Source organism: Uloborus diversus, chromosome 4 (assembly GCF_026930045.1).
Source record: "Uloborus diversus isolate 005 chromosome 4, Udiv.v.3.1, whole genome shotgun sequence".
Taxonomy (NCBI): Eukaryota; Metazoa; Arthropoda; class Arachnida; order Araneae; family Uloboridae; genus Uloborus; species Uloborus diversus.
The window spans coordinates 161,411,478-161,435,168 of record NC_072734.1 but is presented as its reverse complement, the minus strand read 5'-3'; the positions used below and the strand labels follow the sequence as shown (position 1 = coordinate 161,435,168).

Here is a 23,691-nt window from a genome sequence, read left to right as displayed (position 1 = left end):
CAATGAGGCCGAATCGAAAACTTGCTTTCTTCGATGGAGCCAGGTATTAATGATTCTGATCTTGAGGAAATGGTGAAGTCCTTTTGTTCTATTATTTGATGAGCGCATTTTACGTCATTTTCATGCGTTGAAGATGGCTATGTCTTCTCTCATCGAGTGCAGTTCATTAGTCTTGAAGTCAAGGGTGAAGTCGTATTTCTTTAAAAAGTCCAATCCGAGAATGAAGGCGTCCGTGATATCAGCAACGAATGCCATATGATGGTAGGTGGCATGCCCAAACACTATTTCCAAGTCCACTTTACCCTCAATCTCCATTTTGTCACCTGTCACAGTCTGGAGACTTACGCGTGGCAATGTCCACAACAGTTTCAATCCAAATTCACGAGCCACATCTATCCTAACGATTGTCACATTGGCTCCAGTGCTGACAATCAGTTTGCAGGGATTCCCATTTACATTTGCGTAAATAAAACGTCCATCACTGCCACTACTAGTAGAGGAAATCTGCAGAGCTCTGGTGGAGGTGATTTCCTTCCCTCGCGTAGCTTGGCGAGCCGGACAACTCCTTCGCAGGTGTCCTTCACTACCGCATTTCCAGCACTTCTGCTCTTGTTTCTTTTGGGCTGTTATGCTGTTCAGATGTCTTGCCAAGTCACCGAGTTGTCTCTCAAGTTCAGCGAGATGGGACGACCTGGAATCAGACTCATCAGCTTCCAGAGTCCAGATGGGATGGCGATCCACACGGGTTGCTCCTTGGGCGGCCTCGTATCTCATCGCATACACCAAAGCAGATTTCAGGTCGTTTACATCCACCATCCGGAGGGCCTTCTGGATTTCAGGATACCGAACTCCGTCGATGAAGTAGTTGAGTGCCAGGTTGTCTCGAACATCCGCAGGACAGTCGCAAAAAGCGAGATGAGACAGTCTCTTGACGTCCGCCACTAGCTCTTGCAGGGTTTCCCCGGTTTTCTGGAAACGGGACTTCAACTCGAGTCGGCTGAAATCTTTCTGGCTCTTCTCACCGAAGCGAAGCTCCAACGCAGATGTGAGGGCGGCGAAATCCAGGCGCTGGCTATCCGGAAGGGTCTGAAGAATGTCCGCTGCGTCACCTCTCAGGGATGCTGCAAGATGACAGGCCTTGTTAACAGAGTCCCATCCATTTGCTTCGGAAACTATCAGGAACTGGGTCTTGTACACTTGCCACGAGGATTTGCCGTCAAATGTGGCGAATTTAATTGACGGTCGTGCAGCTGAAGGTAGAAAATCACCAGCACCGCTTCCAGAGGCAGCCAATTTCCTTTCCATATCTTTAAAGATCTCTTCTTTAAGTCGATGAAATTTTCTATCTTCCTCTTCAAATCTATTTTCTACAGCATTGAATCGGCTTTCAACGGTATCAAATTTTCAATCAATAGCATCAACTCGATGCTCTATGTCATTAAATTTATTTTCCATCACAGTCTTTACCGAAATAAGGTCGTTTTTAATTTCTTCTTGGTTAGAAGTTAAGTCCTTTTTCAGCACCGTTAAATCACTTTTTAATTGGTCTTGAGTTGCCAACATACTTGCAGTCAGATCACTTTTTAATTGGTCTTGATTAGCCGCCATATCATTTTTTAATTGTTCTTGATTAGCCGCCATATCATTTTTTAATTGTTCTTGAATAGCCGCCAAACTTTCAGTCAATTTTCACAGCATTAATTGCTTCCAGAAGTTGTTTTAATTGGTCATCCATTGCGCGAGTAATCATCATAAAAAAAATAAAGTCTAAATTCAAACAGTCTTTATGAAAAAAACATCCAAAGTCGAAGTTACTCCAAGAAAGTCCAGAAGAAACCCACGTTGGGCGCCAATTGTTACGTGATCCGATGCGACTTCCAACTTTCTTGAAAGGACGACACAGTTCTTGAGGGAAACACAGGAAATTTAATTGCACTATGTACAGGAAAGATCGGTAACAACTGCTAAATTAATCATCAGCAATTAAGCAAATGAATGATTCCATACCAACTCAACCGAAATAAAAAAAGTTGGTTGCATGACCGACTCGGATTTTCTTTAAATTTGGTACACAGATTGATGATATAGAGGCATGAAAAAGTCCAAATTTTTAGGTTCCTGATCCACTTATTTTTTGAGATACGGGTTCTCGAAGTTTGTCTACCAGCTCAAAATGCCAAGAAAGTGATGTCATTTAATTTTTTTTTCTTAAAAATTCTACTCATGCAATATAGAAGTTTTTGGTATCTATGAAAATTAGTCACTCCAGGCATTCAGGAAAAAAATATTACAATATTTAAAATGAAAACGGTTAAGGTACAGTACTCTTAGAAGTTACTACCACAAAAATTTGATTTTGCCGATTTCGCTGAAATTGAGACATTGATTCCAAAAAAAGGGAATCAAAACCAATGGTTTGCTCACTTTCTGGTAGTCGACTGGTGTTCCCTACAAATAACTACACAATAAATTATTTGGGTTTCACACTCCTTCTTGGAAATATTTAAGCTGAAAGACAACCCATAAGTCAAAAAAACGCAATTTTGACCATTTTGGCAGCCGTTTTTCTCCTAAAGGGAGAGCACTAGGAACTTATTTCTTTTTTTTAAGTCGGCTACTGATATGTTAGCTATTCACAGGAAAAGAGTTTACTTTTGGTTATTATTTGCATAAAGAGATATCCCGCTGATAGCATATGCATGTTTTCCTCGTAATACCATATGCTTGTGTTCGTCCCCTCAGACTTTACAATAATAGGAAAGAAAAATAATGTATTTATCAATTGTACTATATCTAGAAGAATTCAAAAAAATTAACATATTACTGCATTTAAAAAAATATTTAAAAAAAATTCTGTATTTTATATTAATATTAGTCATTTGAAGAAAACAGAAAATAGACTTTTTTTTCCAAAACTGAGCAATTTGCATTCATAATTATCAAGTACTAAATAATTTTTTTAAAAAATCAATTTAAAAAAAGAAATTATAAATATTTATCTCACAAGCAATATAAGTTGAATTTAGCATAATATTGAAAATTGATACAGACATAATTTTATTTAGCTGCAAGCATAAGTTCCTGTATTTTTTTCCTTCCCTACAGCAGATACTTTAATCTGATTAGATATGTTTGCAGACACAATAGATACCGAAAGCTTAGATTTACTAATCGAAATAAATGTATGGTATTCTCTTGTAGCCTTAATTGTTGCGGCAAAAGCTAGTCTTTCAGAAAGCAATTCTCTTGTGTTTGCTACATGTTCTTCAGATGCGAAGAAAAATTTGATCATTTTAAAATTGCCTTAACAATAATATATTTTATTCAAATACAAAAGTGATGACAAGCAACAGGTTCTGGGCCCAGCTAGGCTAGTCTTTGTCCATTTATCAATCCCGAATGAAGATTAAGAACCCTTCCTAAAACTGCTCACCCAGTTGTATCTAACAGCTACTTCTAGTAAACTATACCAAATGCGTAAAGCACTGTTGAAGTGGTAATTTTTAAGCCGCTACAGGAACTGAACGTTGAACATTTTAACTAAAGTGAAATTTAAAATTTTACAAAAGTAGATCATGCTTTATTGTAGCATATTTCCTTCTAAAACCATAAGCCTTAAGATTCTGAAATTAATAATTTTTTTTTTCGTTCTTTTCATTATGCTTTACAAATTTTTCTTTATTTCTAAATTCTATTTGTGCTTTCTGAAAAAGTAGCTTTTGCCGCAACAATTGAGGGTACAAAAGAATACCATAAATTTATTCCGATTAGTAAATCCGCTTTTAGTATCTGTTGTGGCTGCAAACATATCTAATCAGATTAAAGTATCTGCTGTAGGGAAGAAAAAAATACAGGATCTTAAGCTTGCAGCTAAATAAAATAATTTATGTATTAATTTTCAATATTATGCTAAATTCAACTTATACTGCTTGTGAGATAAATATTTATAATTCCTTTTTTTAAACTGATTAAAAAAAATATTTAGTACTTTATAATTATTATATTTAAAAAAATATCATAATACTTTCTAATATTTTTTTTAATGCAGTAATATGTTCCTTTTTTTGAATTTTTCCAGATATAGTACAATTAATAAATGCATTATTTTTCTTTTTTATTATTGTAAAGTCTGAGGGGACGAACACAAGCATATGGTATTACGAGGAAAACATGCATATGCTATCAGCGGGATATCTCTTTATACAAATAATAACCAAAAGTAAACCCTTTTCCTATGAATAGCTAACATATCAGTAGCTTACTTTAAAAAAAAGAAATATGTTCCTAGTGCTCTCCCTATAGGAGAGAAACGGCTGCCAAAATGGTCAAAATTTCGTTTTTTTGACTTATGAGTTGTCTTTTAGCTTAAATATTTCCAAGAAGGAGTGTGAAACCCAAATAATTTATTGTGTAGTTATTTATAGGGAACACCAGTAGACTACCAGAAAGTGAGCAAACCATTGGTTTTGTTTCCCTTTTTTTGGAATCAATGTCTCAATTTCAGCGAAATCGGCAAAATCAAAATTTTTGTGGTAGTAACTTCTAAGAGTACTGTACCTTAACCGTTTTCATTATAAACATTGTAATATTTTTTTTCCTGAATGACTGGAGTGACTAATTTTCATAGATACCAAACACTTCTATATTGCATGAGCAGAATTTTTAAGAAAAAAAATTAAATGACATCACTTTCTTGGCATTTTGAGCGGGTGGACAAACTTCGAGGACCCGTATCTCAAAAAATAAGTGGATCAGGAACCTAAAAATTTGGACTTTTTCATGCCTCTATATCATCAATCTGTGTACCAAATTTAAAGAAAATCCGAGTCGGTCATGCAACCCCCATTGGTTGAGTTGGTATGGAATCACTGAAATATCAATCAACACCGTAAACTCAACGGTTACACACGTATTTACATCCAAATACGCAAAACAACACTGCAAAATGTCTCGCAATAAACAGAGCTAATACACTCTCAGTACAAATTCTCAATGGAAACTAAACTTTATATCACGCGGGACGCTTTTATAAACATCGAAAAGTTACCACAACATTCGAAATGCTTCTCGAAAATCGTAGACCGTTATCTTATTTCTTTTCCATTCACAAATTTTATCATTCAGAAATGAGGGGACCGTATACTTCAGCCGAATGTATAGGGGCTGTATATTCATTACAGGAAACTCTTTACAGGTTACGTTACTACAATAATTTTAAATGACAGATAATTTAATAAACGCCAAATTTAGCTAGATTACGACAAGTTAATCACAAAAATAACTAATATTTACAAAATTTGTAACAATACTTTTGCAAAATTTTGTTCCTTTATGATAAAAACTGATTTCTAGAAGCCTGCAAACCTTAGGATCCCGCTTTTACCCCACTTTCCCCTATATCGCTCACCATACTCAATACATTTTGTTATTTATCACTACTTACTATTTACTGTAAAAGTACATTTTCGCGAGGCCTTCGTTTTGGCGATATTCGGCAGCCCGTAATCTTCGCGAAAATTTAAGCAGTGCAAAATATTTTTTCACAGCGGATTGTTCCACTTTCGATTCTGTTCATACAAAATTCGCGAAATTTTCAGCTCGTGAAATCCTTGACATCATCATTTTCGTGAAAATTACTGCTCGCGAAAGTAAGCGCTTTTACAGTAGGGGAACATGTGGCAAAGTGAAATAGCGTGGCATAGTGAAAACTTGAACTATTTACTCGACTTTTAACGCCACCTATCTGGTATTATTTTAACTATATAGTACCATATGAAGTCTATTCCAGTCAGGAAAAAAAATACCCCCGAATATTAAAGCATTTGGTAATCAGACAATTTTTAAAAATTGATACTCATATTGTAATATTTTGTTGTAAGTCAAAAATTATTTTTATTACTATAAAATGATAAAGTTTTTGTTATTAACATTTTAAATATTAATCGAGACCTCCTAATATTCAAAGCAGCATTAACTTAGTTAATACTACGTTTATCTGTATTTTAAATAAATTGTACAATTAGTCAAATACATACGGGGCAAAGTGGATGAGGCAAAGTGAAATAGTTTGTTTCATTTACTCGCTCAATCATTTAACATAACTCACTTACGTTTTCATTTATTAATTAATTCATTTATATTCCTTCATTTAGTAATTCACTTACTTATTTATTCATTCATTCACTTATTTTTTTTTATTTATTCGTTCTTTTACTTGCTCATTTATTTTTCTTCATATATTAATTGATTTATTCATTTAATTATTCGTTTATTGTTTCATTATCTTAGCGTTTATTCATGCAACCTTTTATTTACTGATTCTTTCGATGAAAAATATGTTTTATAATCGAATAAAAATATTTCATCAGAAAAATATTTTATTTTTCACTCTGCCCCATGAAAAAAATAAGTGAAAATTTTCTACTTTTTTTTCAAAGGCTCGAATTTACTGCCAAAAATTGAAAAATAATACTGTTTCAACGCATGTTTTATTTAAAAAATACAATGTTCTTTCTTTATGTACTGTAATATTCAAAAAAAAAAAAATTCCGATTTGGTCATTTTGAAAAAACTCAGTCATCTTAACCATTTCACTTTGCCCCACCTTCCTCTACTTGTATGCCCCTATTGTGCTAGGAATATTGTGAAGATGCTGTCCATTAAACGAAAAATGAGTTCCCTATCTTTAAATTAGTAACTTACCAGAACGAAACCATTTTTGAGAACGTGGGCCGAAATTATTTTTTTCTGAGAAAAATAAACAAAATTCCTAAAAAGGACCAGTTTTTTTTTAAAGTTTAAATTCGTAAATTTGACTTTAAAACCCCCCGAACCGCTCACTTATTTATTTATTTTTTGCGGGTTTTAAAACTGTAGCGGGGTAAAATAGTGAAGAGAGTGATGACACCTTACAATACTACGGGAAAGTCGCACAATATCGGGTACTTCCTAATATGGGGTATCTATGCTTTTTTAATTTATGCATTCGTAGTTGTCTAAAAGAGTTGATGATTTGTGTTATGTCGGAAACAGTGGTCTGAGCTGCAGTTGCTGAGGTTATTGGTGCTTGCTAATTTCACACTTCCAAAAACTTTTTATAGTGGTGTGGTAATCACTTTGCACCGTTCTTATACGTCGAAAACTTTAAACTCATAAGTTATTTTTCTTTTGTATTAATGTTCAGTACTTGCATTTTCAGTATTCAATATCCAGCCTAATTGATGAGTGTGATTAAGAATAGAAATCAGGTTGGAGAAGCTTGCAATATGGGGTAGGGTGCAATATCATGCAAAATATGCGATAGGGGAGAAGCAAGTTTCTTTTTGGGGAACAGGAAGAATGGAAAATTGAAAGTGAGGATGAAAATGGTATCTTTTCAAGTGATCAGGGAGTGAACAGTGGGTTAGGGGTTAAAGACGACTCGAATCAACTCATATAATCTGTACTGGTTATCGGAAAAAAGATCATTTGTTAGATGATTTATTCTAACTTTGTTTTCGCAGTACTCCTCAACAGGTGAGGTGAAAACAAACCTCCTCCGGGGGGTTTTGAAAATTATAGTAAGGAAGTCTACTCAAAGAGTTTTTGGGGATATACTCGAGCACGTCAGATGAATATAGAGGGGATACCTTACATCCTTTCTCCACCAAATTTACGCCCTTTATGTTGGGGGCTGTGTCCAGGACAACCCGTCAGATTAATAAAAATTCGATCATCAGAAATATTGAAGTCCATCAGATTAAGACAGGGTGGGTTAATTACAAGCTAAATCTTTAGAAAATCTGACGTTTTGAGCACAAGGTAAGAGTGTGAAAGAGTCACAAAGTTTTTTTTTTTTTTTAACCGTTGTCTTAACATTTTCGAGCACCCCTTTGATTTTTTTTTTTTTTACAAGAAGAAAAGTGCAAGAATCACGAAAAAAAAAATCTAATCTGTAGATGCTGATAAAAATCACCTACAAATAAGCGGCTAAGCTTGACTACGGAGAGATGGCGGATGAATTGGAAGCTGAGACAAAATAGTACTTATTGTGTAGTAAACAGAGCCCGATTAAGACGCCCATGGCCAAATAATTTTTTGGGGCCCCCTGTATTCAAACTTTACAATTTTAGCCATTGGATAAAACAATTTTGCCCAATGATTACAACTTTTTTTTTTTTGCATTTTGCTACCAGCTTACATCACTTCCGAAAGGTCAGTTATTGAATGGGAGCATTTTTAACGTTCACTCCCCCCAACACCCCCTCTTAATACCTGACGTGCTCGAGCTTTTTTTTTTTTTCTATCCTTCTGGATGACAACTTCCAGCTACGCAAGTCGACAAACAAACATACCTTCAGTATCGGAGACCCGTTGAAGCATCCATCTAAACTATCAATATATGACACGCTCAAGTAAATCAATGTAACTGTTTTTTTTTTAAATTTACTTTTTTGAATATCTGTAGACGTTTTCCCCACCACTGCGGGGGAACATTATATAACATTTTCTTCGTCTTATAACCTAAACTGCAAAATCTAATAGGTCCACACGACGCTCGAGTAAATCCCCATTTAGCGTCATGGGCTCCCCTACTATTATCTTTTATAGGTAAAATTTTTGATTTTAGCGTTTAAACTTAAACAGTTCAAATCTCGGTACTCTGACTTTCATTTCACTTTCAATATTGTTATATTTTCTTTTTAATCATGCTAGTTGTTAGGAGCAAAAACAAAAGCTTTTTGAGAATTCTTCTGAGAAAAGGATATTTACGTTTTGTTAACGTCAATTTTACTTAATCTTGTCTTCTGGGGTAGAGGGTCTGTGGGTTCACCATGCTCTAACTGTAACGCGCAGTTTAATTTTATAAAATACTAGCAGTAGCAGTACCCGCACGGCTTTGCCCGTAGTAGAAAATTAAAAGGTCAATTGGTTCGCCTGTATATTTACAAATAATGGATGATAAATTTCTCGCCAATTTGCTATGTTCCTTTGCTCACGCATTTTACAGCAGTTTACTCGTCCGCGTTAAGGTAATTTGATTGTCCATGTTCTGATAATTTGCTCGGTTAAAGGTTCTTAAAATTGGAAACAAAAAAAATCAAATTTTTGAAAAATTGCTTCGAGGTGCACACCCCATGCTACAAACTAATTCTGTGCAAAATTTCATAAACATCGGTTCAATGGGGTCGCCGGTGTGACGCTATTCGCATCACCGACATCCGAACATGCAGACAGAGATCCAGACTTTCAGCTTTATTATTAGTAACTAGGGCTACCCGCACGGCGTTGTATGTAGTAGAAAATTAAGAGGTCATTTGGTTAGCTTGTACATTTACAAATAATGGATGATGAGTTTCTCGCCGATTTGGTATGTTCATTTGCTCGTCCATGTTCCACATTATGATAATTTTCTTGTCCAACACGTTATAGTAATTTGCGCTCGTCCACATTACGATAATTTGCTCGGTAAACTTTTCTTAAAATTCGAATAGAAAAAAAACAAAATCAAATTTTTGAAAAATCGCTTCGAGGTGCACACCCCCATACTATAAACAAATTGTCTGCCAAATTTCATGAAAATCGGCAGAACGGTCTAGGCGTTACGCGCGTCACCGACATGCAGTCATCGAGAAATCCCAGAGATCCAGACTTTCAGCTTTATTATTAGTGAAGATAAAGCTAAAGAAAATCGGGGGAGGATTTTAGAGAGACAGTTGTTGTTCTTTTAACAACGATTTCTCTTTACCACAGGTAACCAAATTATGTGTGTGCATTTTAGTTTGAAAGCATTTATTATTTTTATTTCGGGAGGAGGAGGAGAAAAAGAGATTTTCATAAATTCAGAGGATTCTTTTAAGCTCTCAGCGGCGAGACCACCGAACAGGTACAGCTAGTGATAATATACCGCTAAGAAAGAACAGATGTAAGAGTTATCCGTTATTTTTAGGCACTTTACAATGAAACTACAGCAATAAAAATATAATCCACACTGTTATTGCTCTATTTTCATAAAATTCACACTTACTCCATTGCTGTTTCGCAGAGCAAAGTAGACTTAATATCCCACCATCGCGTATGAAGAGACAATACCAAATCTTGACAATCAGCTCGTAAAAACAAACCACGAGTTCTCTTTCCTCAGCTTTACGAAAGAAATCATTTTCTAGAGTTGAACTGGTTTAATATGGGATCTGCCATGTGCGAGTTCATTTCGACAAACAAAAACTGAACCCAGCCGGATTTCCAGGTGCGTTTTACAAGGCAGTAGCTTTTATTTGTGCTCCATTTCCGGAAAATATATATTTCCCTCCTCTGATGAATCACATTTCGCATGTATATACGTATGTGTGCGAGCGTAAATGCACGGCAGGTGATTTAATTGAAAGAAGCGCAAATGGACAAACCGAAAGATAAACCAATAAAATAAACGTAGAGACAGTCAGTTTAAATGATCGATGAAACAAAAAGACGGGCTGATGAAAGAAAATTTTTGAAAAATAGAGTAGAACCTCGATTTTCCGAAACTCTTTTAACCGAAACCTCGTTGGTTTATACTGGAGTTTTACTGATCAATCAATTTTTTTTTTTTTTTTCATTTTAAGGGGCCTAAGCTTTCGTAACGTCCATGTTATTTTTTTAGTCATTCTGTCAATTTCAATGACTAAAAGTTGTACTTTTGACTGAAGGAAACAACCCCATTATAAAGCTATTTTTATTCACACAAATAAATAAATGAATCAGCCCCCCGTGGGGCGATTGGTGCCAAAATTGAACCAACGCCTATTTACATATGGATTCACATTTATTCCAAATTTCATACAGAATGTAGCATTACTTCTTGAGATATGGCACTCACAATGGAAAAGAAAAAACATTCGATTGTGCCACCCCCTTTTCAGCTGTTGACGCCGAAATAGAATCAGCTCTTATACCCTCTAAGAGCTACTTATCTATAAATTTTTGGTTGATTCCAATCATTATTTCTTAAGATACAGCAGTCACAACTGATGACAAAAAACGTTCGATAGCTTGACCTCCGCTTGAGCTATTGACATCAAAATTGAATCAGCCCCTGTACTTGTTAGGGGCGACATATGGGCCAATTTTTGTTTTATTCCGCCAGTTACTTCCTGAGGAATAGCAGGCACATATAACTCAAGAAATGTCCCATTGCTCCACCCCCTTGGAGAAATTCGCGCCGAAAACCAATGGGCATGCCGATTTCATGCGGTAGTTTTTGCTGTAGAGCGGCCACAAAAATCTGGTCACATACATATGTGACACACACACACCACCACCACACACATACACCACACCACACACACACCCCCACCACACACACCCCACCACACACACCCCACCACACACACCACCATTACCACACACATACACACATTTTCCAAAAATGGTCGAAATGGATTCAGCACACCTCAAAACGTTCGAATCCGTCAGAATTAGAAAATTTGCACGAATCCAATACTTTCTTCTATATACAGTAGAACCTCTCAATAAGGGACACTAATGGGACTAGACATTATGTCCCTTAAATAGAGGTGTCCCTTCTTCGGAGGTATATTTAGTTTATTCCTTCAATGTGTTAACTCAGTATATATATATATATATATATTTTAACAAACTATTAACATTTAAGATTAAATACTATACATTTTTCACACACAACTAAATAAGATTCACACTTAATGGTTTTTTAAAGTTTTCATTACTTTATTAATTTCATTTAAGTCAAATATTTGGTAAGTCCAAAGCTTTGCCGCATAAAGCAATTATTTTGAAGTAATTCATAGCATGAATTTTGTTCATGTCATGAAATTTACAATGCAAAACATCGTGAATTACAATTTGTGTTCACGTTTCAATTTTTATATAAAAAGCTAGTCAGTTTCTGTGCCCTCTTCCTTGTCCTTGAGCCTACTTCATTAATTATCGGGGTGGGCAAATCATGCACGTAACTTTCTGCAAGACTTTTACATTATATGCTTGTTTCTTTAACATTGTTATATGTTAATGTTAAACTCTCCTCAATTAATTTTTAGAGGAAAAGATGCACCTGAACTCCAGTAAATTTCACTTTTTTTATGCACTTATACATAATTTTTGGTCATTTTTTTCCTCTGTGACTGTCCCTTCAATAGAGTGTCCCTTAATTAGAGGCAAATACATGGAGATCACTATTCAAAGGGACTGGGACCAGAGAAAATGTCCCTTAAATAGAGGTGTCCCTTATTCAGAGGTGTCCCTTAAGGGAGGTTCTACTGTATTAGATATAGAAGAAAGTAAAAAGTCAGTGGTACAAAATTTTGTACACCATTTTAGATGAAAATTTTTTGAAAACTATGTTCAAATAATTGAAATTTCGTTTTTTAAAATTTTATGCAAAAAGTTTGTTTTTATTTATTTTTATTTACTTCTATTGTTCACTACAGCTTTCATTGAAGTTTTGCTTTTAAATAACTTTTTTTTTCACGCAAAAAAAAGTTGAGTTATACACGAGAAGGCGCTTTGTCTGGCTGAAATAAACAGTTTGGTCCTCCCAGCAGATCATAGATTGCACTAAAATGGTCCTCTAATACTTGCTATTAGACATGGGAAATCATTTCCTTGCTACAAAATACCAAAAATGTTTGTCCATTGAATCCAAAACCACCACAAAACTTTTTTTAAAACGGGGCATTGAAGATAATGTCTTATGATCAACAATATTTAGTAAGGACAAAAATGGAACTTGGATGAATCCGATGAACATAAATTTTATTGGTATGATTTAAGAAACGAACAAAGTTTTTCTAGTAAACAGCATGGTGAAGGGTCAGTAATGACTTCTTGTGTTTCGGATTCTATGGGCAAACGTTTTTGGTAATTTGTAGCCAAAATATTAACCCCCCATGACTATTAGCAAGTTTAGAGGATCACTTTATTCCATTTCCGGATTTGCTAAGAGGGCCAAACTGTGTATTTCAACCAGACAAAGCACCTTCTCATGTGTTGAATTCAACAGATATGTGGTTAAACATGAATAATATCAATGCCATGGGCTGGTCATCGTTTAGTCCCGACTTAAATCGAATGTAAAACATATGGGCACATCTAGCACCAAAATTATATAAAAATGGAAGCCAATATTTTTTGACCCAGTACCTTAAAGCAGCGATAGAGCAAGCATGGTATGAACCACTATGAACTCTCTTCATAGGTAATACAAAACCTAACACTTTCGATGGAAAATCGAGTGTTTAAAGTAATTAGAGATAATGGAAGCATAATTTCGTATTAACATTTGTATCTGTGTTTCTCAACCTTAAATATAATTTATTATTTCAAAAGCGCCTACTTATGGGACAACCAGTTTTCTATTTTTAATAATTAAATCCAACACATGATGTTTTTTCCAATAAATTAACCCTAACTGGGGCTTCACGTACTTTTTATTATTATGCACATATGAAGCTATGAAATAAAAATCCTTCCATTTTTATTTTTACCGGGAATTGTATTTTATGTTTTTTCTAGATTTTCGGGATACGGTGTATATTTTCCCCATACATGCACTTTAAATACCCAAACAAATATTGATGCGCTTTTTTTTAAATCTATATCACTCATACAATAACGTCATAATTTGAAATTATGATTTCCAAATTAGTACTACAGTCATTGCAGTCATCTTGATAACATTAAACTAGAAATCATTAATTTTAAAATTATGTGGTTGTTACCGCAAAGAGTGATTGATATTCTTATTTTTCTATATGACTATGTGAAAGGAAATTTTTTAGGAATTCTATAATCGAATCAAAATCGTAAACGACACTTCATGATTACAATCGATTACATAGTTTATCAATTATAATCATTGCTGTAATAGTAGTTTCTTCTTGACTGCGGATTATAATCATAATCGTAATGGTAATCCCTTTTTTTTTCATACTCATAATTATAATCGTAATCGATTACATTTTCTCGTATTCGGCTCCTAGCCTGATATGGAATTGATGATTGTCTGTTTTTTTCTGTAATTGAATAGTTTATTTCGCAGGGGTGCCCACCTATGGGCTCAGACCGCGCCATTGAAATTTTTCGGGGGGGGGGGGGGTCTTCGCGATTTTTAGGGGGTGTGCCCTTGCTCTTGGGGAGGGTGGACACCCCTGTATTTCGAAAGGGTAAACGTTTTCGGAAAACGCTTTCTTTTCGAGCAAAAAGACGAAATTTGACGTTTGCACAGATAAACGCCGACATCCTTGTTGTTGTTGTTGTCGTGTGCCAGCTAGGCTGGCAATTTGGGGTATGCTGCTTCACTTTCCCAACTGCACCGTAATTTGGTGTGAAGTCCGACTTCTGCAGTACACACATGCCATAAGGACCCGTTTATAGGGTAGGCAACCATTCACAGCACAACAGACAAAGGAAGGACAATAGAGGGAAAGTACGTCCATGCCCGTGCGGGGATTCGAACCCGGACCTTCCTGTCACAGTCAGACTTCTCTGACCACTAGACAAGACATCCTTGTTTACTACAATTAATTAGTTTGGTCTCAGAAACATCGGGAATGATTTTCTTTGGTTTCCTGGTTACGTTGACGCTTTGCTTAGTAAAGCCTTGGTTTCCTAGAAGCGAATCGCCGATCTTCGACGTCGCTCATCGACGTAACGCTGAAATCAAAGTCAAGTGGATTCCGACGTGACCACTCAGAACGCCGAATTGGCTCGGGCGCGCATGAGCAGAAGAATCAAGTTTTCGCCTCGGCGAGGAATGACGCCGACGCTAAGCGTGTTCGCTTCTAGGAAACCAATGCTTTAGATTCAATAATGCATTAGTTTCTAGCAACAACGACGCTTGATGAGATGCAAGAGTTCTTTCTCCGATTTTTCTCAACGTTTGGTTTCAGTGTTTTCAAACTAATTATCATGCTATAGATAGCTCTCAACTAACCTTATTTTAGCATTATTAATTACGGCACTCAAAATATCAATTACAGTATCGACAAACAGGGGCGTGCACGGGGTAGATCGGACACCTGTTGGCCCGAACCTGAAGCTGAAGGGGACCCGAGGTTTTTAAAATGCGGGGTGAAATATATGTAGGGACATAGGGGTAAACAATATGGGGAGGGGCCGTAAAAGTCATTTGTCACAGGTCCCAAAATTTCTGTGCACGCCCCAGCTGACATACAAATAAGGCAGTAAGAGTCAAAGGGATGCGAGTAGACTTATTAAAGTTTCTTATAAAAATCTTATAGTTCAGATCCTATGTAGGCTTTCATTGGAGTTGTTTTCTAAATCAGGCTGTTTAGCAGCACCTACCAGGGCTTCTAATTTTATCTCTTGCCTCGAAGCAGAGAAGAGGTTCTCCATTTATTTGTACTAGTTATCTGCAAAATTTTAATTTTGGCACTTACATATCTTTACTTCTCACTGCCTTAAATAATAAAGACGTTTATGTTCTCACTCGCGGAATTTTGGAATCCCAGATAAGAGTACATATTTAGTCTTCCCAGCGAAGTATACTCAATCAATGTAAGTATAATTCTATGCAATGCAAGTTAGTAGTTTTGTTTTAACTCTTGTAATAAAGAAACTTATATTACAGTTTCAAAGATCTAGAAAATTTTTCTTAAAAATTTACGAATTTTACTCCATTCTAACGCTTTGACTTCGGCTGTAAATAGAGCATAAATACAATGCAACTGTAGAAAGTTTAATATAGTTTTTTCTCGGTAGAAAAAAAATTTTAAACGGTTCTTAGCAGTATTATTGTTTTAGCAGAAGATTATTTTAGCATAGCACAGCATACCGGTATGCTAAGTACGCTGCTCTGATTACAAAACGTTCTTTTCTCAACATGTAACTATACTTTTTTTTTTATTCTACTCAACATTGTTATCTTATATTTTTTTGCATTTTAATATTTTAAAATATTTAGTAACAACTTACATTTAATTATTGAAATTAGTTTTTTGGAAAAAGGTATCAATAAACACGTAGAGGTTGAGACAACAAAACCTTTGTGTATATTCTTTGCATTTCATTTATTTAATTAATTTTTTGTATAATTTTTGGTCACTTAATAACTATCTTTGAACTCTGCAATTTTAATGTGAAACTACAAGCAGCAAATTAGTAGGGATGATTTCTTATTTTTTAAAAATGCAAAGAATTTATTCAAAATTTCTTCTTGCACTCATTGCACAGTACTGTATAGTGATTGAAACTGTTTTACACATTATATGCAACTTTTTCATTTTAGTGTTATTGTACTGCCTAATAAATATCTGTTTATATATGAATTGTTTAACACAATTGCAAAAAGTCTACTTTTTTGTACAGCTTATATACCAACATTAGCAATGACTGTTATTTCAAAACCATTTTATGGAACGGTACTAAACTGAATGAAAAATGATCAAATAAGTTTTGTGCTAAAATATGATTGAAATGAAAAACCAACGTAAATACAGCACAAATCAGCAAAAAAAAAAGTTTCTTGTTTTGTCAGTTTATGCTGTATTCACGTTGCTTTTTCACTTCAATCACAGTCTAAACATTCTGTTCATTACTATAAGAAAAAAAAAAACATTGTTCTTCATTAAAAAAAAATCTTCAAAATTAATAAAATCATGTCTTCACTAACCTATTTGCCACGGTTGAACCTTTAACTCCAAATAAATTTCTGGGTTTCACTGGAGGGTGCTATATGCTATGCTAGGCAATTCTGTACAGAAGTTTTGGCTTTGAATTATCAAAGAACATAAAATAAAAAACCTCACACAAAACATATAATTGAATCAAGTAAAATTTGACAGCTAACGTCTAGAATGGAAGATCCGTTTATTGCAATTAGGGAAAATAAAAATAGTTTATACCACGGAATGTCTTGAATTTTTCAAATATAGTTCAAATGTTAATTGGCATGTTGTAAATCTTAACTCAATTTGCATGTAATGTTTTGAATCAAAAATATACATCAGTACTTTTAGTATAAAATTTTCAACCTTTGTAAAAAGTCACACAACAATCGACTCATGTCATCAAGTTTTCATACCGACTTTGCATCTTAAATACCCAAAAATATATGTTTATTAAAAAAAAATGACAGATTAAATACTAATTCCGTTTTTCTTTCGTAAATGTGTTCCTGACACTCAATGCGCACTATATGAAACTTCCTGATCTATACAGGGAAAACGTTAGTCAAAGTTTTAGTTTGAAAATTAACACAATATTAGAGAAGTTGGTATCTGTAATACAAGTGAAGAAACGCAACACAAATAAACTATAATGATCTAATGTTACGCAATCCGCACTACTACAAGAAATTTATCGTGAGCAGTGGTGTTCCCACAGGGTATACTCCACATACGCCGTATACTCTCATATATTTTTTAGACATATAGCGTATACCCTCAAGCTTCAAAAAATTTCATATAATGACATATTACGTATATGATCGCATACACATATTATGCGCAATGGATTATTGGGAGTATACCCTCAGACGGGAACATCGCTGATCGTGAGCAATGCAAGAACATTCGATACTTCAATCGGAAACAGCGCCAAAAGTAATTCTAACATTTTCTATTTCTAACTATCAAACAATAAGAAATGTTCATAACCCGTTTAACATGACTCAGAAGATGAAAAACATAACTAAGAGAGAAAATGTTACTCACTTTTACTGTATTGCTTTACAAACTGCTGAGGATTACGAAAAAATAATGGAAGAAACCTTGAAAATTACCACAATCCAACTCGCTTCATGTTGACTTACATTTTTAGCGTGTTGGCGGTTTGTGGCACTTCAGCGCGCTATGCTTCTGTGCAGTTTTTCAATAATAGACTTCGAGACTTTCATCTGAACATTTAATCCACGAGACTTTGTATTTCCAAAATAGACTTTCGAAAAAGTCCGTTATTGGATGGTTGTTAACGTGATTCAGGATATTAGTCTTCGTAAATAAGGTAGGTACAATTATTTACTTGAAAATATGTTTATTTTTAATCTTTTTATGCCTTCTAATGTATTTAGACACATAGTGAAACTAAAATGATTTTGAATTTTATAAAAATTAGAATAAGAATTCACTTTTGAGAAACGTAACTACAGCTGACAGTTTACCAAATATAAAGTAACAGACTAATAATACGGGGAAATTGTCTTTCTGTTCCGTAACGTGTCAATTCTTCTCAAAAAGCATTTGAAGCAAGTCAAAATTCATCGAGGTTTTAATGACTTCCATTTATTGTTTGATAAGCACTTATGGTCAGACGTAACAGTTATTTGGTAAATTCATGTCAAAATACTTTGCTTATAACCCATTGGATTATTTTTCTAGTTAAAATAATTTTTATAATAAATCAAAGAGTATTAAACGTATTATATGATTCAAATCTAAAACCAAATTTGCAAGTTTGTACAATAAAGCTAAAGTACAACAGATGGCAAAAAAAAAAAAAAAAAAAAGATGAATGAAAATTTTGCAGATACTGCGCTTTACCTTCCCACGACAGATTAGCGCTGGTAAGTTGTCTTGCTCTTTTTACATAACAATTCCTCTCAAAAAATGTTTGGGGCTAGTCAAAATTCATCGAGGTATTAATTAGTTCCATTCGTCAACTAATGGTTACTTATGGTCACTTCAAATGCAACACTTATTGTCATTAACAATTATTTGATTAGTTTATGGTGAAACACAACCCTTACAGTCACTTGAATATTTTTTCTAATTAAAATAAAACGAGGTATAAGTTAAAATGTGTTAAACTTATATGATTTAAGAACGCCTTTTAAAATTCAAAAAGTATTTCCAAAAGTAATCACCAATCGTGAAGATTGCGAAGAATTTGTTCACCAATGAATCGAAACTGCGATCAATGGAGCAGCGAATTTGCTAATGTTACTTGAAATAATTATATTATATTTTTTGGTTACTTTTTGATTCTCCTGAATTTCACAGCTGTTCTGAAAATCCCCGAGATGATTATAACAAGGTTAGTTGTAGTATTTTCATTTTCTATTAATCCTTTAGGTGAGAAACGTACATATTGTACGTTTCAACTGATAGCTGAAATCTTGTTAAATACAGATACAAAAATAGTGAAAATCTGTGTCACGTCACACGTACGTAGTTTCTTGATTGTGTTTAATATGGTGCAACTTTCTTAAATGTAAGCAACTAGTGAAAATCTATGACGCGCAAAACGTCCACAGTTTGGTGGTTATGGCCGTTCTATTTACTACAAATCTTTGGCTCGGGTTGAAGAAATGTGTAAAACATACAACAATTGAGTAAAATTAAAGTGACATAGACACTATTTTCTTTTTGTAACTATAGAAGGATTATAGTTTTCAAGAACGAAAGAACAACGGTAGGTTTTGAAGTAGCAAAAGCGATAAAGATTAAAAACGGAGAAAGTCCAAAGTTTATTTTATAGGCATCTAAGAACAAGTTCTTAACGTTTCAAAACCATCCAAGCTTCCACGTTTTATTTCTTTTACCAGTTAGGAATAAACGTGCAAGAAAGATGGAATTACATTATAATTTGGTTTTTCATTGTAATACAATGAAATCCCAAAGAACAATTAACTATAAAGTCCAGCGGAGATGGATCAACTGAAGGAAATAATGTGAAATAACTTGCTATGTAACTAGTTTCTTAGCATCACACTGTCGCTTTTGTTCAACCGTAAATATTCGCTAGAAGATTTATTTCAATAAACGTGCGGCTTCTTTTTATGTCACGAACGTCTCTTTTTACATCGGAAACACAAATTAATTACATAATTCAGCAGAAATATTGTTCTAACGAGGTAAAAACATCGAACAGTGGGATTTAAATTTTAAAAAAAATCTAGCGAAATGCAGCTTTTTATGAAACACGAATGTTTTTTATGAAAAAAAGAAGAAAAAAAAATCATGATTTCAGTTACAATAAAATTCTACAAAAAAGTAAAAACAGGTGAGCATAAATAAATTTGCTCATTTCGCTGCAAAGTAGTATAAATGTCATTCTTAAACACTATTTAAATAACGCTTATTCATAACGTTGCTCTTTATTATTAACCCTTATGTTTATTTAAGATTCTAGAAATCATTTGAGATAGTTTATTATATACTAGTGGTATCCGCACGGTTTTGCCCGTAGTAGAAAATCAAAAGGTCATTTGGTTCGCCTGTATATTTACAAATAATGGATGATGAATTTCTCGCCAATTGGCAATGTTCATTCGCTCTTTCCAGGTTACGGTTCCACGTCATGATAATTTCGTAATTTACTCGTCCATCTTATGATACTTTTGCTCCGGAAAATGTTCTTAAAATTCAAATAGAAAGAGAACAAAATCGAATTATCTAAAAATCGCTTCATGGTTCATTTCATGAAAATGGGCTGAACGGTTTAGGCGCTATGCGCGTCACAGAGATCCAGACATCCTGACAGAGAGACTTTGAGCTTTATTATTAGTAAAGAAGAATTACTGGGTTGTTGTTACAGTGATAAAAGTTTCAAAAAGTTTGGGGCAAACCTAACATAGCAGCGTCGTAATGCTCTTATTAGGATCTGCGTAGCCTTCCCAATGCTGTTATTTTAGGTTTGCCCCATTTTTAGGTGGTTCGTACTGGGCCCCAGTTGTAAAACTTTGCTGAAAACCTTAACCACTTTTCAGCGGCGTGTTTCAATGTTATTTCATTCTGAAGCTTAAAAAAAAAAGATTAATTTGCGATTTATTCTATCATAATACAGTAAGCAGCATCTTGGGTAACAGATAAAGTAATTTCATTTCAATACCTGATAGTTTTACTTCAAGCAGTTATACAGGTTTTTGACACTATCGTAATATCTGAGCAATAGAACTTAAAAGAAAAAAAAAACTTTACTAAAATTAAAATATAAAAAATTTGATAAAACGTAAACATGTAAAGCAAGTAATGGTTCTCTGCTCATGCGCAAAAGACAGCATTTTATAGTTTTCAAAATTTTGTAGTATATGTGGCAACTTTTGAGAAAACACCAGTTGAAAATCGTAAAAACTTAAAAAGATATCGGTGACCTAAAGAGCCACATTTCAATGATTTTCGGAAAGAATAATTGTTCTCGCAAATCTGCAAAACTTGATCGCAATCGTTAAGTGCTTCTACGCTGTGATTCGTGATGAAATCCGATAATTTTGAACAATTCCTTACGATTCATTGCTTACCCGGGAAATCATTAAAATACAGCGCATTGGTTTGCCGATTTCTTTCTAAACTTTTAAGAAATTCAACTGGATTTTTTTTTTTAAGTTGCCACATACCCCTGGTCGCGAAATTATAAAGTTGCCATCAAAGTGAAATTGTAAGTTGCCGTCTTTTACGCATGCGCAGGGAAAAATTACTTGTTTTAAATGTTCACATTTCATCAAATTTTCAATACTTTGATTACAAATGTCAGTATAATAATTCTCTTGTATGCTGTCCAGTTTTATAAATGCTTAGAAGTAGAATGGAAAATTCGTCTCGTGTGTTATGAGGCAAACTATTATATGAATTAAATTTGTATTTTTGAAAGACATGACTGCAGATTTTCGAAAGCCCACTGAATATTTTCACATCGTAAGTAAACTAATTTGAGAAGGAACGACGCGAACTGAAGCAAAAAGCGTTATAGGCAGGGTTGGGTTTTTGATGTGACAAGGAGTACTGGTTCCTCAAAACATGTCAAAATCTAGCCAGTGTCAAAATCCTTAGGGGTGAATGAGAGCTTGCCGAAGAAACAAAGTATGAACTAGTAAAGCGCAATTCAGATATCGTCCGGACGTCACGTTAAGTGGACAGACGTACATTTTCCGAAAGGGGAGAAGCATTCATATACAATGCTTCTGAACTCTTGGGCAAAACTTAAGGGATGATAATACACATCAGAACAAACAATATAAAGTCAAAAATAAGGATCCCAAACGTCTTCCGAAGGAGATAGGCGCCATTGGGCGATTCTCGAAAAAATGTCCCGTGTATAACGCTAAGTTTTTTATTTTTTCCAGCTAACCAAAGCCTTCAAAAAATAATGCTGTTGAGGAATAGTACATGCTTTAATATACTATCAAAGCATAACAGTTAATCTCATATTTAATCAATAGTTACTTGAATAAAATAAAAAACTTAGCGTTACGCACAGGACATTTTTTCGAGAATCGCCCCATTAAAGTTTAAGGTCCAAATTTTCAAATGATCTTAAAAAAACGAAAAAATTGGTCGCTTTGTTTGCGGTTTTCGCTAAAATTATTCTTTTTATCAGTATTTTTTTTTTTTTTTTTTTTTTTTTGAAAATAAACTTTGAAGATGTAGCTTTAAAAATGCCCATAAAGGGTGCTTTAGACTTTGGAATAACGAACAACTATTTTTCACCGCTATTTTTGAATCTCATTCAGTAGCGTAACTATGGGGCCTAGCGCCCCTGGCGAACTTAAGAAATTGCGCCCCCCCCCCCCCGGGGCGCCCATATGGGAAGTCATCGGAGGTCATTGTGATCTCCCCATTTTTTAACATTTCGATTAAATTGCGAATATTACCTATTAGCAGACCCACCATTTCAAAAATTTCCAGCGGGATCGGAGGAAAAGTGCTTGTATTTGAAATATTTCATTGGAAAAAACAACAAAATACATACAAAATTGCATAATTACCTAGTGTTTCTAAATTCCAGGGGGAGTCAATTACTTCCTCCCCGCTCTGATCTCCCAAATGATGGGCCTACCAATTATTGAAGTCAGGATGAGCAATTGTTCATTTTCTGAATTTAAGAAGTTTAAGGGATATATTTTGCTGTTTCTTTCATACTGCGAACGCAAACAAGGGGATGTAGGGAGTAGCACAACAATAGGACTCGGGCTGAGAAGATGAAATAAAAATGAATCTCTTACAAATCATGCATTGTTTTACTAAAATAGCATGCACAATGGCACGATCCAACTGGTGCCCCCCCCCCCACCATGCGGAGCAGCCAGAACTTCTTACGGTGGAGTGGGAGGTGCTGTTCATAACTTCCTTCATCGCAGTCCATCACCGTAAATGTATTACCATACTAAGAGAAACAATATAGCCTAAAAATAATTGTTTCAGGTGGCTAACCCCTAAAACTCTCTCAAGCATTGCGCCACTGATAGAGTATTATCCGTTTTCCACACGAAGGCACTTCGCCCCGCTTTCTCGAACGCAGAGTTAAATTTTACTCGGGGGTGATCGGTAAACATATCCCCGCGATTGTAAATGAGACAATCAGACAACTTTAATTTTGGTGTTCCTTGTTCTGTGCAAAAAAATCAGTGTCCTTAACATCAATTTCTGCACTTGTCTGTTGTTACTTCCGTTATTTTTACATCTTACAAACTGCTGCTTTTACGACAAAATGCTATGATTCGAATATGCTTTCCGCCGAAAACAGCGGAATAGAATCATCGGATACCACGTCACGAAGGTGGAGTCAAGTGCCTTCTCGTGGAAAACGGACAGTGCACGACTCTTCCCTCGATGACTATAAAATGGTGGGACTCCAGCTTATCACATATAACTCATTAAAACAGCATACGACTCAAAGTCGCGTAAACTGCATGTACAAAACATCATTATCAATACATACTAAAGCAATAATGATTATGAGGGACACAGATGTACGAGTTATAAAACGAAACGAAAGCACTTCCTTAAAAGATAAGCATAT

General features: G+C 34.7%; 1 protein-coding gene across 3 annotated transcripts in view; it reads right to left on the bottom strand.

Moving 5' to 3' along the window:
• Positions 1-23,691, bottom strand: part of LOC129220276 (feline leukemia virus subgroup C receptor-related protein 2-like) — a 100,854-nt gene that overhangs the window by 33,523 nt on the left and 43,640 nt on the right. Inside the window, exon 1 of one of the 3 annotated variants that reach the window (XM_054854660.1) lies at positions 10,007-10,108. The exons of the other annotated variants lie outside the window; for them this stretch is intronic. Coding sequence (XP_054710635.1) covers positions 10,007-10,011 — 5 coding nt within the window. The 5' untranslated portion in view covers positions 10,012-10,108. Of the gene's footprint in view, positions 1-10,006; positions 10,109-23,691 lie in introns of those variants that run through there. 3 annotated transcript variants of the gene reach the window in all.